General features: G+C 40.2%; 1 protein-coding gene across 1 annotated transcript in view; it reads left to right on the forward strand.

Annotated features, from left to right (window-relative positions):
- The first annotated feature begins 5516 nt into the window (after positions 1-5516).
- Positions 5517-15988, forward strand: part of LOC126435797 (anosmin-1) — a 297027-nt gene continuing 286555 nt past the window's right edge. Inside the window, exon 1 of the mRNA XM_050090466.1 lies at positions 5517-5693. Within this exon, the coding sequence (XP_049946423.1) occupies positions 5517-5693 (177 nt within the window). The remainder of the gene's footprint in view (positions 5694-15988) is intronic.

Genomic DNA, 15988 nt, shown 5'->3' on the forward strand with positions numbered 1-15988 from the left:
CTTCTGAGGAACCTTCTTCCCAGTATGTGCATGTGGGTGTCTGTCTCCGACTCACGCGATTTAAGTGCGTGGGATAAGGTCCGTGAGCCGACCGGCGCCAAAAATGCTTTTTTTTTCTAAACAAATGGCCATCTGGCGCTCCCACTTTTGTCCCTTTCATTCCTGGCCAAGCCATACACTTGCCATAAGTTTGGACGAAATCGACGGTAAAGAGTAGGTGTTGTTCCTTTGTTAGTTTGGGAGTTTCTCCTGGCATGCGTTGTACAATGACTACATAGTATGTAGATATAGGTGAGACACTACTCTGAAATACAGGAAATGGATTTGCAGCTGTGAATACACGCAGACTTCTTCTGTACAATGGAACGGCGACGTTGAAAATTTGTTCCATGATTTCCCGTCTGTCGGGAGCGGTAGCCTTAACTTTTTCGGCTATCCACTCAAGCTTCACAGCCATACCTAAACTCTTGTATGTCGTCGCCCATGTGTCATTCAGCTGAACTCGTACAATTATTGTGATTCTTGTGCAGGGGAGCCATTTTATCGAAAGCTGCTAGTTTGGCACCGGTGGATACTACAGTGACTGTCTTTGTAAGAAGTATGGGCCTTAATTATCGTATGGCAGTGGAAGTTGGAAGATATTCTAATGCGTTAATGCGGAACCGATTTATAGTGGAAAAGAATTCGATTCCACATTAACGCATTAGCATATCTGCCAAGAATCGCTGCCATACGATAATTACGGCCCACACTGGATGTCTGTGAATAACTGCACTTTAATTACACTGACAGGAAAAAATCGCAACACCAAAAAATAATGTTGAGTAATGAAAGTTCGGGAATATATCTGTCTAGGTAACATATTGAAGTAATTAACAATGCAACATCAAGGTTAATGTAAGCACGAAAGAAGCTGTTGCAAATGTAAAATGAAGGCAGTGAAAATCTCGTAAATCCATTTTATTAAATTTTGAAGGTGAAGTAAAAATGTTTTCTTAAGTTACTGTATGTGTAGCCGTGTTCTAGAAGTCTAACTATTCACAGATTAAAGGAATCCATGGACTTTCAAATCTTACTTTGATGAAGATACTGCTACTGGAATTACGAGTTTCACTGACATATGGAGTTACGAAATTTCCATTGCCTACCATCGATATGTGCTCGATTGGAGACAGATCCGGTGATCGAGCAGGCCAAAGCAAGATGTCGACTCTGAAGAACATGTTGGGTTACGACAACTGTACGTGGAGGAACGCTATCCTGTTGGAAAACACCCCCTGGTATGCTGTTCGTGAATGGCAGAACAACAGGTCGAAACACTAGACTGACGTACCAATTTGCAGTCGGGGTGCTTGGGATAACCATGGGCCATCACTGGCACAGAGGCAGAAACAGCTTTCATCAGAAAGCACAAAAGACGTCCATCGTGCCCTCAAAGGAGTTCTCGCTCGACATTACTGCAGTAATAAATAGTGGTAGTTTCGGGTAGGTGGAACGCTTGGGTCGGAGCTGTCTTGAAGCAACTGATTTGTAACAGTTCGTTGTGCCACTGTAATGCCAACTGTTGTCTAAATTACTGCTCCAGATGCAGTACGATGCGCCAGAGCCAAACGCCGAAGAGGTTCGGTAGTGCCACACGGCCGTGCAGAGCCCGGTCTTCTTGCGACCGTACATTCTCGTGACACCTCCTGTCAGTAAACTTCTGCAGTGGCTAATGCCATGCCAACCTATCTGCAAAATTGCAAAAGCCACATCCAGTTTCTCGTAGCCATATTACACGACATCGTTCAAACGCAGTGAAGTGTTGATAATGGAGCCTTTGTCACCTTAAAGGCATTTTTGACTAGCATCAACTCACCACGTCCAATCTCAGAGGTGAGCAACGGCTACGAACATTACAGCGGGTGTTTAAAACAAACCTGATTAGCATCCTCATAGTGGTGCTTCATAGCGATTTGTGCAAAATTTGACTTAACATTATCTTTCACCTTGGTTCAAGAATCATGAAAGAAGGTTGTATACATGGAACAATCCTGGAGATACTAGAAGGTATCAGATACATTATATAATGGTAAGACAGAGATTTAGGAGCCAGGTTTTAAACTGTATTGCATTTCCAGTGGCATATGTGGACTCTGACCACAATCTATTGGTTATGAACTGTAGATTAAAACTGAAGAAATTGCAAAAAGGTGGGAATTTAAGGAGATGGGACCTGGATAAACTGACTAAACCAGAGGTTGTACAGAGTTTCAGGGAGAGCATAAGGGAATGGGGGAAAGAAGTATAGTAGAAGAAGAATGGATAGCTCTGAGGGATGAAATAGTGAAGGCACCACAGGATCAAGTAGGTAAAAAGACGAGGGCTAGTAGAAATCCTTGGGTAACAGAAGAAATATTGAATTTAATTGATGAAAGGAGAAAATATAAAATTGCAGTAAATGAAGCAGGCAAAAAGGAATACAAACGTCTCAAAAATGATATCGACAGGAAGTGCAAAATGGCTAAGCAGGGATGGCTAGAGGACAAATGTAAGAATGTAGAGGCTTATCTCACTAGGGGTAGGATAGATACTGCCTACAGGAAAATTAAAGAGACCTTTGGAGAAAAGAGAACGACTTGCATGAACATCAAGATCTGAGATGGAAACCCGGTTCTAAGCAAGGAAGGGAAAGCAGAAAGGTGGAAGGAGTATATAGAGGGTCTATACAAGGACGATGTACTTGAGGGAAATATTATGGAAATGGAAAAGGATGTAGATGAAGATGGAATGGGAGATACGATACTGTGTGAAGAGTTTGACAGAGCACTGAAAGACCTGAATCGAAACAAGGCCCAGGGAGTAGACAACATTCCATTAGAACTTCTGACGGCCTTGGGAGAGCTAGTCTTGACAAACCTCTACCATCTGGTGAGCAAGATCTATGAGACAGGCGAAATACCCTCAGACTTGAAGAATAATATAATAATTCCAATCCCAAAGAAAGCAGGTGTTGACAGATGTGAAAATTGCCGAACTATCATTTTAATAAGTCACAGCTGCAAAATACTACTACGAATTCTCTACAGACGAATGGAAAAACTGGTAGAAGCCGATCTCGGGGAAGATTCCGTAGAAATATTGGAACACGTGAGGCAATACTGACCTTACAACTTATCTTAGAAGAAAGATTAAGGAAAGGCAAACCTACGTTCCTAGCATTTGTAGACTTAGAGAAAGCTTTTGACAATGTTGACTGGAATACTTTCTTTCAAATTCTAAGGGTGGCGGGGGTAAAATACAGAGAGCGAAAGGCTATTTACAATTTGTACAGAAACCAGATGGCAGTTATAACAGTCGAGGGACATGAAAGACAAGCAGTGGTTGGGAAGGTAGTGAGACAGGGTTGTAGCGTCTCCGCGATGTTATTCAATCTGTATATTGAGCAAGCAGTAAAATAAACAAAAGAAAAATTCGGAGTAGGTATTGAAATCCATGGAGAAGAAATAAAAACTTTGAAGTTCGCCGATGACATTGTAATCCTGTCAGAGACAGCAAAGGACTTGGAAGAGCAGTTGAACGGAACGTACAGTGTCTTGAAAGGAGGATATAAGATGAACATCAACAAAAGTAAAACGAGGATAATGGAATGTAGTCGAATTTAGCCGGATGATACTGAGGGAATTAGATTAGAAAGTGAGACACTTAAAGTAGTAAAGGAGTTTTGCTATTTGGGGAGCAAATTAACTGATGATGGTCGAAGTAGAGAGGATGTTAAATGTAGACTGGCAATGGCAAGAAAAGCATTTCTGAAGAAGAGAAATTTGTTAACATCGAGTATAGATTTAAGTGTCAGGAAGTCGTTTCTGAAAGTATTTGTATGGAGTGTAGCCATTTATGGAAGTGAAACACTGACGATAAATAGTTTGGGCAAGAAAAGAATAGAAGCTTTCGAAATGTGGTGCTACAGATGCATGCTGAAGATAAGATGGGTAGATCACATAACTAATGAGGAGGTATTGGACAGAATTTGGGGGAAGAGGAGTTTGTGGCACAACTTGACAAAAAGAAGGGACCTGTTAGTAGGACATGTTCTGAGGCATCAAGGGATCACCAATTTAGCATTGGAGGGCAACGTGGAGGGTAAAAATCGTAGAGGGAGACCAAGAGATGAATACACTAAGCAGATTCAGAAGGATGTTGGTTGCAGTAGGTACTGAGAGATGAAGAAGCTTGCACAGGATAGGGTAGCATGGAGAGCTGCATCAAACCAGTCTTACAAGGGAACCTCCCCATCGCACCCCCCTCAGATTTAGTTATAAGTTGGCACAGTGGATAGGCCTTGAAAAACTGAACACAGATCAATTGAGAAAACAGGAAGAAGTTGTGTAGAACTGTGAAATAATAAGCAAAATATACAAACTGAGTAGTTCAAGGGAAGATAAGCAACAATAAGGACGACAGTAACGCAGGAGCGCGTGGTCTCGTGGTTACGTGAGCAGCTGCGGAACGAATGGTCCTAGGTTCAAATCTTCCATCAAGTGAAAATTTTAATTTTTTATTTTCAGTTTATGTGACAAACTCTTATGTTTTCATCACTTTTTTGGGAGTGATTATCACATCCACAAGAAAACCTAAATCGGGCAAGGGAGAAGAATCTTTTTACCCATTCGCCAAGTGTACAAGTTAGGTGGGTCGACAACATATTCCTGTCATGTGACGCACATGCCGTCACCAGTGTCGCATAGGATATATCAGATGTGTTTTCCTGTGGAGGAATCGGTTGACCTATGACCTTACGATCAAATGTTTTCTGTTCCCATTGGAGAGGCACGTCTTCTACTAATCGCACGGTTTTGCAGTGCGGTCGCAAAACACAGATACTAAACTTATTACAGTGAACAGAGATGTCAATGAACGAACGGACAAATAATAACCATGAAAAATAAAGAAAGTAAAATTTACAGTCGAGGGAAGACTTGAACCAAGGATCTTTCGTTCAGCAGCTGCTCACGCTACCACGGGACCACGGCGCTTCTAAACACACTTCGTCCACGATGTTACTTATGTGGCCCATGGACTACTCAGTTTGTATATTTTGCTTATTTTTTCACAGTTCCACACAACTTCTTCCCGTTTTCTCAATTGATCTGTGTTCAGTTTATCAAGGCCTATCCACTGTGCCAACTTATAACTAAATCTGAGGGGGCTGCGATGGGGAGGTTCCCTTGTTAGGACTGAAGACCACAACAACAACAACAACATTATCTTTCTCATGTAGAAACAAGCAAAGCAACTTTCGTTTACGTGCTGCGGTTTTTTTCCGTAAGTGTGTAACGGCCTCGTAATTCTTACAAGCGCTGCACTGTCGTATTGTGTGCAGTAGGCCGTGCTTCGCCTGCGCCTGTGACGCTGCAGTCCCGCCGCGCACGTGTGGCGTTGGCGGGAGCGGCGAGCGGCTGCGCCCCGCTGCCCCCCGCCGCGCCACGGGCTGGCGGAGGCCTGCTGGTGCGGTCCTCGCGGCCGGCGCGTCAGTCATGGGGCGGGCGCGCGCGCGGCTGCAGCCGGGCCCGGCGCCTCTGCCGGTGCCGCTGCCGCTGCTGGCGCTCGCCGCCTGCGTCGCCGCCGCCGTCGCCGTCGCCGTGGCCGCCGCCGACGACGTGCGCGAGGCGCAGTGCGCGCTGCTCTGCACGCACCACGGCAATCGCTCCGCCGTGAGTACCCCGCTAATGTCACGCTTGCCGCGCAGCGGATTTCCTAAGCTTCCCTTTACAGCTGTAGAACGTTATCTAATTACAGATGTAATGAACCACTTGGAACAGCGCGACCATCGCAACTGGCGTGTTCTGATGACGCCCACCGCACAACACTTCTGACAGAATCGTCGTAATTCTGTAAAGCTCAGCAACACCGATAGTTTCTTAACGTTCCATTGGGTCCTCAGCATAGTATACTTCAGTATAAGGCATAATGAAAATTAACGTTCCAAAATAAGCTGCAGTAAGGTAATATTTTTAATATTGCACACGACAGGCCTGTTTCGGCTTATTTCCATTATCAAGTGACCTGCGAAAACATGATTGGTAAGATTATCCATACGTAAATCGTAGCTACTTTATGGTTACATTTGCATTGGTACTTACGTCTAGTTGGAGATGATGAGCGTATTGTATATATAGTAAATTTTTCTGTCATGTCTTGGTGAGTGTAATACTTTTTACAGTTACGAAACGTAAAAATACGCGTTTTTTTCACATATTTTGAAAGTTCAATTCTGACAGTTCTTTACTACGATGCTATATCTTTACAAAATATACACAACTAAACAGAAATGATATTACATTACGTTGATTTTACTTTCTTTCAAACTTGATCTATGGCATGTGTAAGTTTTTTTACTCATGTGACTATTTCTTTTCATATTCTATACTGTGCACAAAGTTTTAGAGATAGTATTTACGTTTAAAAAAAATGGTTCAAATGGCTCTGAGCACTATGGGACTTAACTTCTGACATCATCACCCCCTAGAACTTAGAACTACTTAAACCTAACTAACCTAAGGACATCACACACATCCATGCCCGAGGCAGGATTCGAACCTGCGACCGTAGCGGTCGCGCGGTGCCGGACTGTAGTGCCTAGAACCGCTTGGCCACCCCTGCAGGCATTTACGTTTAAAATCAGTGTATTCATCTAGAATTTAGTGCGGATGTTTCCTTGTATGAATATGAATTTCCAGTTAATCGAAACTGCTCTAGTATGTCGTTTCGGTATTTTGTGCAATATTTCTAAGGCAGTTTCAGTTTTCCAGCCTTTGTGGCGTTGAATTTTCAGACGTAAATAGAAGCTTCAGGGATTATTATCACTGTTTCTAGTGTGTTCTTTAAATGCGTCAAGCTTCTATTTGCACCTGAAACTCAACATCACAAAGCAAGGAAAAATGAAACTGCCTTAGAAACATTACACAATATATCGAAAGGACTTACTGTTAACAATCTCGAATAATAATAAATTCTTATTCATACAAGGAAACATCCACACAAAACTCTAAATGATCAGACTAATTTTAAACATAAATGCTATCTCTAAAACTTTATTGACAGTGTAGAATACCAAAAGAAATAGTCACATGATTAACAAAACTTACACAGACCATAGATAAAATTTAAACGAGAGCAAGAACAACGAAATGTAGCATCATATCTGATAAGTTGTATATACTTCGTAATAATATGGCATCGTAGTAAAGAACTGTCAAAACTTAACTGTCAAAAAACGTGTATTTGTACATTTCGTAACTATAAAAAGTATTATACTTACCAACACAAGGCGGAAAAAAATTATTATAGGTGCAATATGCTCATCACATTCAACTACACTTAAGTACTAATGTAAATCAAACATAAAACAGCCACGATTTACCTGTATATAATCTTACCAATCTTATTTTCGCAGGTCACTTGATAAAGGCAATAAACCGAAACAGGCCTGTCCTGTAAAATGTTAAAAATTTATTACTTTATTGCACCTAGTTTGGGAGCTTTTACTTTCATTATGCCTCATAGGCATACTTTAATTTTTCATACACAAGTCTCTTTTCTGCTACAGTCACATTTTAACAACAATACAGTATTTTGTTTGACATATTTATCTCATGTGACACCACGTACTTCCTACTTACTGGTCGGCGCTACAGTCCTTGTAGAACCTCAGCCTCCTCTGACACCTGTCTCCGTTCTTTTCTGTCAATCGCTGTCCTCCTCCACTTTCTGATTCCCATTTCTTTGAGATCCTCCTCCGTATCTTTACCTGGGTCTTCTCTCTTCGGGCTTTCTTATCGACACGTTCTTAACACTTTGAGTTTCTGACATTTTCTATACATGTCAAGCCGATATTATTTTTCCTTGCTTGATGTTTCAGTTCAATATTCATCTGTCCAAAAAACGTCTCTAGTTTTGAATGTGTTCTCATTCTCCGACTTCCTTCCTCTCTCATCGCCCCAAATATCTTTCTCAAAATTTTCCTTTCTCATGTTAACAACCAGTCTTCCTCTCTGTGGTCACCACCCATCCTTCCGATCCATACATTACTATAGATCTTAATGCAGTCAAATATATTTTTTATTCCTATTATCGTTTCTGGACTTGAATACATCATGCAAGGAATAATAACACCTGTTTTCACTTGTTAACCTATCTTGAATTTCTGCTGTTCTCCTGTTGTCTTATGTTATTATCGAGTCAAGGTATTTAAACTTTTCCACTCTTTGGTATCCTTTCCGATTTATTTTTATTGAATTCTCTCCTCTATCCCCACCAGGATCACCCATAAACATGTACTTTGTTTTACGTTTATCAACTTCCAGTCCTAATTCCCGCGCTGCTCCTTCCAATGCAGCATAATTATCCTTTAAAGACCTGATATTCCTTACGGTTAACGCTACGTCATTTGTGTATGCCACCACTTAGACCTGTCGGTTAAAAATTTTTCCTCATGGGTTTGTTGGAATTTGCCGGATTACTTTCTCTAGTGTTAAAAAATAACGTCTCCCTTTTACAGACCCCTCAGCTCTTGGGTTATCATACGGTTTGTGAATAATGTGTACTTGAAAAGGGGAGATAAAACCTCAGTCGCAGACAAATCTGCCAGATATACAATTGAAAAAGTTGAATAACTCACAGAAATTTTTTTGCCACAGTCAAAAGATTTCGCTACATAGCGTCTCTGTTACACACAACAACAACAAAAACGTCACACTTATGGCAAATGTACTCATACAAAATAATGTATAATCAGTTGATGGCCACTTGATGACAGAAGAAAGCTGCTGAAACGCGTCGTGCCAAACTAAACACTGTTACTAAAACGTGATTGAAGCAGTGAAGTGTGTACTTTGTAATATTCGTGAGACAGTCGTGGATCTCGTCCAGTTCGATTTAACTTCGAGTACTTAAAGTTTACTTTGTCGCATCATATTTCTTGATTTGCCTTTTTCATTTCTTAATTCGACAGATTTATAGGTACTTTGTTGCGTACAGCGTAACAGTCACTGTACGGTTTGTGAGTAATATGCAGTTCAACGGTAAAGATAAAAGCTCACAGTCGCAGACAAATCGTATAATTTCACATAGACAACCTGTGGAAGTTCACTCATACCGTAAGGTTCGCCGTCTTCGTCTGAGCACTCTAAGCACTAGCAGATACGGCTTGCCTCACAGAGCTCAGAGCTCACTTGGATGTCTGTAATCCGCAGCACCTTTCAGATTATCTGCAACCTCTACTCCTCTCTCACAGAATCAGTTGCTCTGCATTTTCAGTGACGTTTACTCAGTTGCCCGTATTTAGGTAATGATCCTTTTTGAATTTTCAAAAACAGAGCTCACTGAATATTTGGTGATACTGTAACGTATCGATTGGATAACGTTTTGGTGCGTTATTCTGATAATAAACCTCTGTATACTAACATATTTAGTTTCTTAATCTTTTAAACTAGGACTAAAATCAATGCAATAATGCGAAACTAGTGATAACTACAGGGGGAATAATTTTTTTAAGGAGCACATCCTTCTTAACCCGTTGTTTATTAGTTATGCCCATACGTGAGCGGCTCGTATCTAGCGTGGCTAGTTGTTGTGTTACAGAGCCTTCAGCAATCTCTGCTACCAGCATGATGGAGATCCAGAAATATATACCTTTGGGAACACTGGATTAGTCAAGAAAGGACCGGCCACGTGTCCAAAGTGTTTACCTTACTCAAAGTCCCTTGACTGTTTTTCCTCCACTGCATCGCAAGAGTTTAGCGACTGTACGAATCAATGATGTTGAAACGTCCCCTTGGAAAAAATTATGAATGACTGTGCTGGTAAACTTCTTACCTTATTTTATTTTAAAACAGCTGAGAAAAACTGAACGTACTCAGACATTTCTCTCTTTACTTATTCTGATCATCACTGAACTGACACACAATATTTTTAGCGCAACGCAATCTGACTTTCAATAATCCCTACAAAAGAATGGCCCTGACTAACAATAACCTATACCTTTCATGAATCACTTACCTCACAAAGATCTTTATTATTCGAACTACTGCAATACAGCGAGCCCCAATACTGCCAGCTAAATAAAAGATTCTAACTAATCAAGGCACTAACCACTGATAGGCATAGTTAGCAAATGAAAGATTTTGATAGAGAACAAACAGTGTATTTTCCTTAATAATATTCAAAACTTATCATATATCTATCAAATCATGACCTCCATCTTCACAAATTTCCTTTTTCTGGCGGACACACGTCCAGATCGTGCGCTTATAGTAACCTTTCAAAACTCTGGCATCTCTCTCTCCACATCCACCACTGCTGACGGCTCATCTCCAACTGCCCAACGCTACGCGCTGTTCACATCCAACTGCCCAACACTACACAAGCGAATATTCCAACAATGCCAACCAGCCACAGACTGCACATAGCACAGTCAGTGGTTTTCATACAGAGCGCTACGTGACGTTACCAACATAAAAACCTGAACAGCCTACTTACGATGTGCTCACGAAATTTATTCATACTTGACTGAACTGGCCGATCATTGCTGCGGAACAATGAAACATGTAATGAGATTCTTGGTAGACTTCTTGAACATGTGTTCTAAATTATTAAAAATTTTAATCTGTGTCGAATTGTCCTTATTCATTCTTAGAAAGTGACTGACGTAATGTACGTATACCTCATAAAAGACTATCTGAAAAGAATATGTTACTTGACGATAAATTATTCTCTGTGCATGGCTTGTCGTTCCTCAGTTTTTTTCTATTATGCCTGAAACAACCAGCGTGTCAACGATGGTGCTAACGACAATGGTAGTAATGCTGATGACTGTAAGGTACTGGTAGACGACCGTCCAACGATGGTAATCCCTTAACACCTGAATAAATTTCTAGATGAAAGATAAAAATAAGAAATCTTTAGAGGTGCCCGAAACACACAGAAGAATGCAGCACTTGTCAGAAGCGTTGGTAGCTTCACGCAGAATTAGCACCTACTGGCACTGGTGCTCAAAAACAGCTTAACTTCCAATTATTAGCACAGCAATGGTATGATGCGGATTCGCAACATTCAGCATTAAAGGGGTAATAAGTACATGTCACTGTTTTATGTATCGTGCCCTTAAAAAGGAAGAATGACTACCTACAGTTTTGCAAGTGGAAGTGACAAACCTAAAAGAAATTTGTTACTAAATGCTTAATAATTTGAAATATTCAAAATATGTGTGTCGTTTTATTCAATATTTACAGAAAATGATGATATTCAGTTTCATAAAAAATATAAGATTTATCAAGAATTACTTCTTATTCTTGCTTCTTTTTTAAAAAAGGGAACAACTATTTTCATATTAAAAGATACTCAAACCCTTCGCAGAGCCGTGTTGTGTACTTAATTATAGCTCAAGTTCAAGTAAAGAAATTTTTGAATCGGACTGGAGCAATTAAATCTTCCTTATGACGTCTATCTTAACTATCGTCTTTCACTCTACTGTTCTTTCCCACGTAATTTTCGCCTAGTTTGACTGAAACACCCAGTTTGTTATATATTTCATAACTTAGGTCTTGCATCTGCTCGTGCTCCAGTAAAAGGTGAAGCAACGGTGCTAGAAGTATCGTGTTAGAAGTAAACATTTCACAGCGTTAAATAACATTCCGTAGTAGAAATAAGGTATATAAGTAAATGAAATTATGTGACAGAGCTTCAAATTACACGAAAAGCGGTTAGCGTTGTCACCTCATCATGTTTCTCAACGCTCGACTTGTAGTGATATTTCAAGAAAGATGAAAATGATCACTTCTTTACCGACTCAGTCAGTAGATAGAAGTACTGTATTGTGTGGTCACTCACACCCTTATGACATCTGACATACATTCTGACGGAACTTCTTGACTGACAACTAAGCTCAAGTAGATGCACGTGACTTGTTTACTCTTACTGCTTGTATATCCTTGAATGAAATAACAAAAAACTCAACTTTTACTCGTGTTTGGCACCCTTAAAAGCACAAATAACAATTATGAGCTTACAGCTGAGAGCAGAAGATTATCCATCTCAAACATATCGGTCCAGAACTATAAAAAGATGAGACGACGTCTCTTTAACATCTAAGAAGACTGAACGACGCACCGTGCAGTGTCACGACATTTACATCTGTTTACAGCTACGTCTTTACTTTGCATTTCACTACAAATTGCTAAGCAGAGGGTACTTATGTAACATACGCAAGATATTTTCCATTCCAATCACGCTGGAGAGTACGAATAATAAATTATTATACGTCTGTTTATCTTCACACGTTCAGTGGAAGTAACACGTAGGAGGATCAAGAATATTAATGTAATTTTCTAAAAAGTTCACGATGAAGCTGTTAGGCATCCGTTATGGTGACACTGGCCAACAAGCCATTGAGCGTTTGTGTCGCCCTTTTTTTGGACGCTGTTAGTCCTACATATTTGCCGCCGCACCATTACTTCATAAGCCATCTAATTCGTTAACAAACCGAGGCTTCTCAGAAGCCTGCCAATAAATTTAAGCTTGCTATTTGTTTGCATACAGGTGAGTTATGTGACCCTCACGTATCATCGAATATTTGTATGACATATTGCCAGGTGTGATTCCTTAATAACGCAGTTAAAGTATACCGCAGTTTAAAACTTCAAGAAAGTGAACCATATGGGGCGATCTGCTTCTATTTGCGTATTAAACAGCTGACACCACTGGCCTATTGAAAAAAAGTGTTCTCCATGAAAAATTAATTATGAGAAAGAACTGATCAACATGAGTGTTGCATGTCGTGAATTCTGACGAAAAGAAAAGGCAGAAACGAATATCTCATCAGTGATTCTGTACATGTTATTGTGGATACGAAGCACCAATCAAAGTGGGAAGCGAAAATCGGTTATCCTGCCAAAAAAGGCAAAAACGATTTCATCTCTCGACATCATAGTGGAAAGCTTTTATTGGGATCTCTTTGTCGATTGCCTTGAAGCCGGCAAAATAATAACTGGCAAAAACTGTATAAGTTTTGAGGCCGAAAAGGGTAGAGAAATACGTGAGAAATAACAAAATAAATAAATCTTTTTCCATCAGAACATAATACCTGTGTTACAACATAAATAACATATTCATGTGATTTTAGCTTGGCATTGTTCTTCGTTCAGGTGTACATGTTATGTCTCTACTACACTGCAATCTGAGCCTTAGAGAGTAATCTATTGTATCTGACAGTGATAATATTTTTCATGCAAACGCACCTTTATCTGGAAATGTCTCATGTCCTGAAGATTCTGTTCCATTCCTTCTGACTCTTACTGTTTCTAAAAAGCTACTTCTTTCAAAGACTTATATTCATGTGGATAATATAAAAGGAGGGAAAGGTGAGGGGCTACAACATACTCGTAAAAAGGATGACTTCTCATATTTTGGGAAAATCATGTCGTTCTCTTGTGTGCAGTAGCTGTGTGTGTACCACATCTCGAGATACAGTAAGGCTTACAATATTCCCATTTCTTTAATCATATTCCACACAGGTACTTTGTCAATGGGAAAACTGAGCTATTTAAATTACAAGTTATTGTAACATCCGTCCTTTTTCACACGTTTAAATAATGTCGTCGTGAAGTAACCAAAAGCTGCTGTAATATAATACCGTGTGCAACAGAAAGATATGGCCAAACTTGCAGCAAACATCCTTCACACGTAGAGGACTAACATCTGTTACATGGACATGGGTTCGGAAACGCTTTATTTCCATATTAGAACTCAGTTTCTACAACTATTTAACACATTAATCACGGGAAACAGACTGGAAAAGAAAGTACCCAGCACAGTACGAAACACTTTTCTACACGAAATGTTCAAAACGCACTCGGTTAGTACGTGCATCAACTCACCGTCACTTTGAATTCCTGATGCGCTGAGTGGTTTAAGTTCCAGTGAGCGTGAAGTCTAAGGAATTCGTCCACCTCCATCTGTCTATCTGTCACGAACTCTGTTGTTTGGAGGCCTGTGAACATTAACACTAAAATCAGGACGAGCTCCACCAGGCGTGAAATACGTGATTTGTCACTCTCGTAAACGCTTAAGTTCCATCAGAACTGGCAAACTTATTCTCTAATAAAACAGTATAAGTTTCGCCGTTGAGCCTGGCTTGAAGAACTGAGGCTCTAAACAACAGCCACAAACAATGCCCGCCAAAACATTTCAGAAAATCTTTGTTGGTGACGTGATTCCACAATTTCGTGACTGTTCTCGACAGCACACACGTGCTGATCGTGAAAATTTACAATCCGATCACGCTGAAACGAAGCCTCATGTGAACAGTACACCTGCAGTTGACACTCTGCTAAATGAACCATTCGTGGAGGTGTACCCGTGCAGGAAAATCAGCTGCTGATACTGCCTCCACACCCTGTACTTGATGTGGACAGAGCTGGTTCTCATGTAGAGCTCTCCAGAGTCAAGTGGTCAACCTTATTTGCTGTAGCTACTTGCCTTACATTGACACTTGGGATATCGTCAACTGCACGAAAACATTCCTCCTCCATTTGATATGTCCTCGTCCTTCTGGACGTCCCCCCAGTCGCAAATGGTGGGATTAGAAAAGTACATGCTCCCTAAGACCGTAAGATGTAAGAAAAATATGTACGTAATGCCGATACTTTCTGTATCTGTGTGTTTCCCCACGATTAATGTGGTTATGAAGAGAAGTAGAAAATGAGCTATAACATGGAAATAATGCGTTTCCAGACACGTGATTATATAACACATTTTATTCCTCTATAAGGAATTTTCCTGAAAGTTCGGCCATACCTTTTACACCCTGTATTTATTTTCAGAGAAGCACTAGTTTCGGTCATGCGATAAATTCAAGTTGGAGATAAGCCTTACATGAGGTTAAATGAAGGTTGCTGTGCGTCAAATATACGAATGTGTTCAATTACAGCGTATGTCACATATACACACAGGTGAAAGCAATTAATTTTTAACGCTAAGAAACCGTCATTTAAAATGATGTATTGCCAATCTATGACCTGAAGACACTCCCATGACCGAAATTATTTGTCTGTGAATAACTTGTGAATAACTGTATATATAACAGCAGGCTTTGATAATGCCGTGACACCATTCTTTAAATACATTGTAATTGTTCAGCACTGTTTAACAGAATATACCTTTTAAAAGTTTGGAACCCTCTGACACCTGTATCTGCAACTACATCAATATTCCATTAGCCATCTTACGGTGTGTGGCAGAGAGTACTTTTGCTATCACTATCTATTCCGCCTTCCCTGTTCCACTCGCGAATGTCACGTGTTGCCAGATTCTTCCCGGGAAGTACTCCTTGGAAAATTCAATAATAAGCCTCTCAGTGATGCACAACGCCTCTCTTGTAGCGTCTGCCATTGGAGTTTGTTGAGCATCGCCGTAATACTCTCGCGTGGATTAAATGATCCCGTGACGAAACGTGCCGCTCTTCGTTGGATCTTATGTACTTCTTCTTACCTCTAAAGGAATTAGTTTCCAAAAATCTGCATTTTAACAATAAAGGAAAAAAGACTATCTTTCTTTGTTAGTATGACAATTTTTCTCCTTCTCCTCGTAGAGCTTTACAGACTCTTGAGATCAGTTTCAGGTCCAGTTAGGATTCTTATTTCTTCTGTGCTTTATTTATTTTGTTCTTTGATACCTGACAGCATATTATGAACACTCCTGACAGTTTTCGCAAAATCCTATATCTACTGGCATTTGTAGTGCCTAGTAATTTATCTCGTCCTTTTTCCCTCTTCTGTATCTAGACCTGAGAATCTCTCTTCGCTACAATCTTTGATTCCAAGATTTTTATTCATCCGACAATACAGACAATTTTCAACATATGTTCGTTATGGGTGCATTGTATCTAGGAAGGGTGCAGATAAATGGTCAAGTCCATTCTTGCCTCCTGAGTGATGAGTAAATTTATACTTGG

The sequence above is a fragment of the Schistocerca serialis genome, chromosome 1 (assembly GCF_023864345.2).
Source record: "Schistocerca serialis cubense isolate TAMUIC-IGC-003099 chromosome 1, iqSchSeri2.2, whole genome shotgun sequence".
Taxonomy (NCBI): domain Eukaryota; kingdom Metazoa; phylum Arthropoda; class Insecta; order Orthoptera; family Acrididae; genus Schistocerca; species Schistocerca serialis.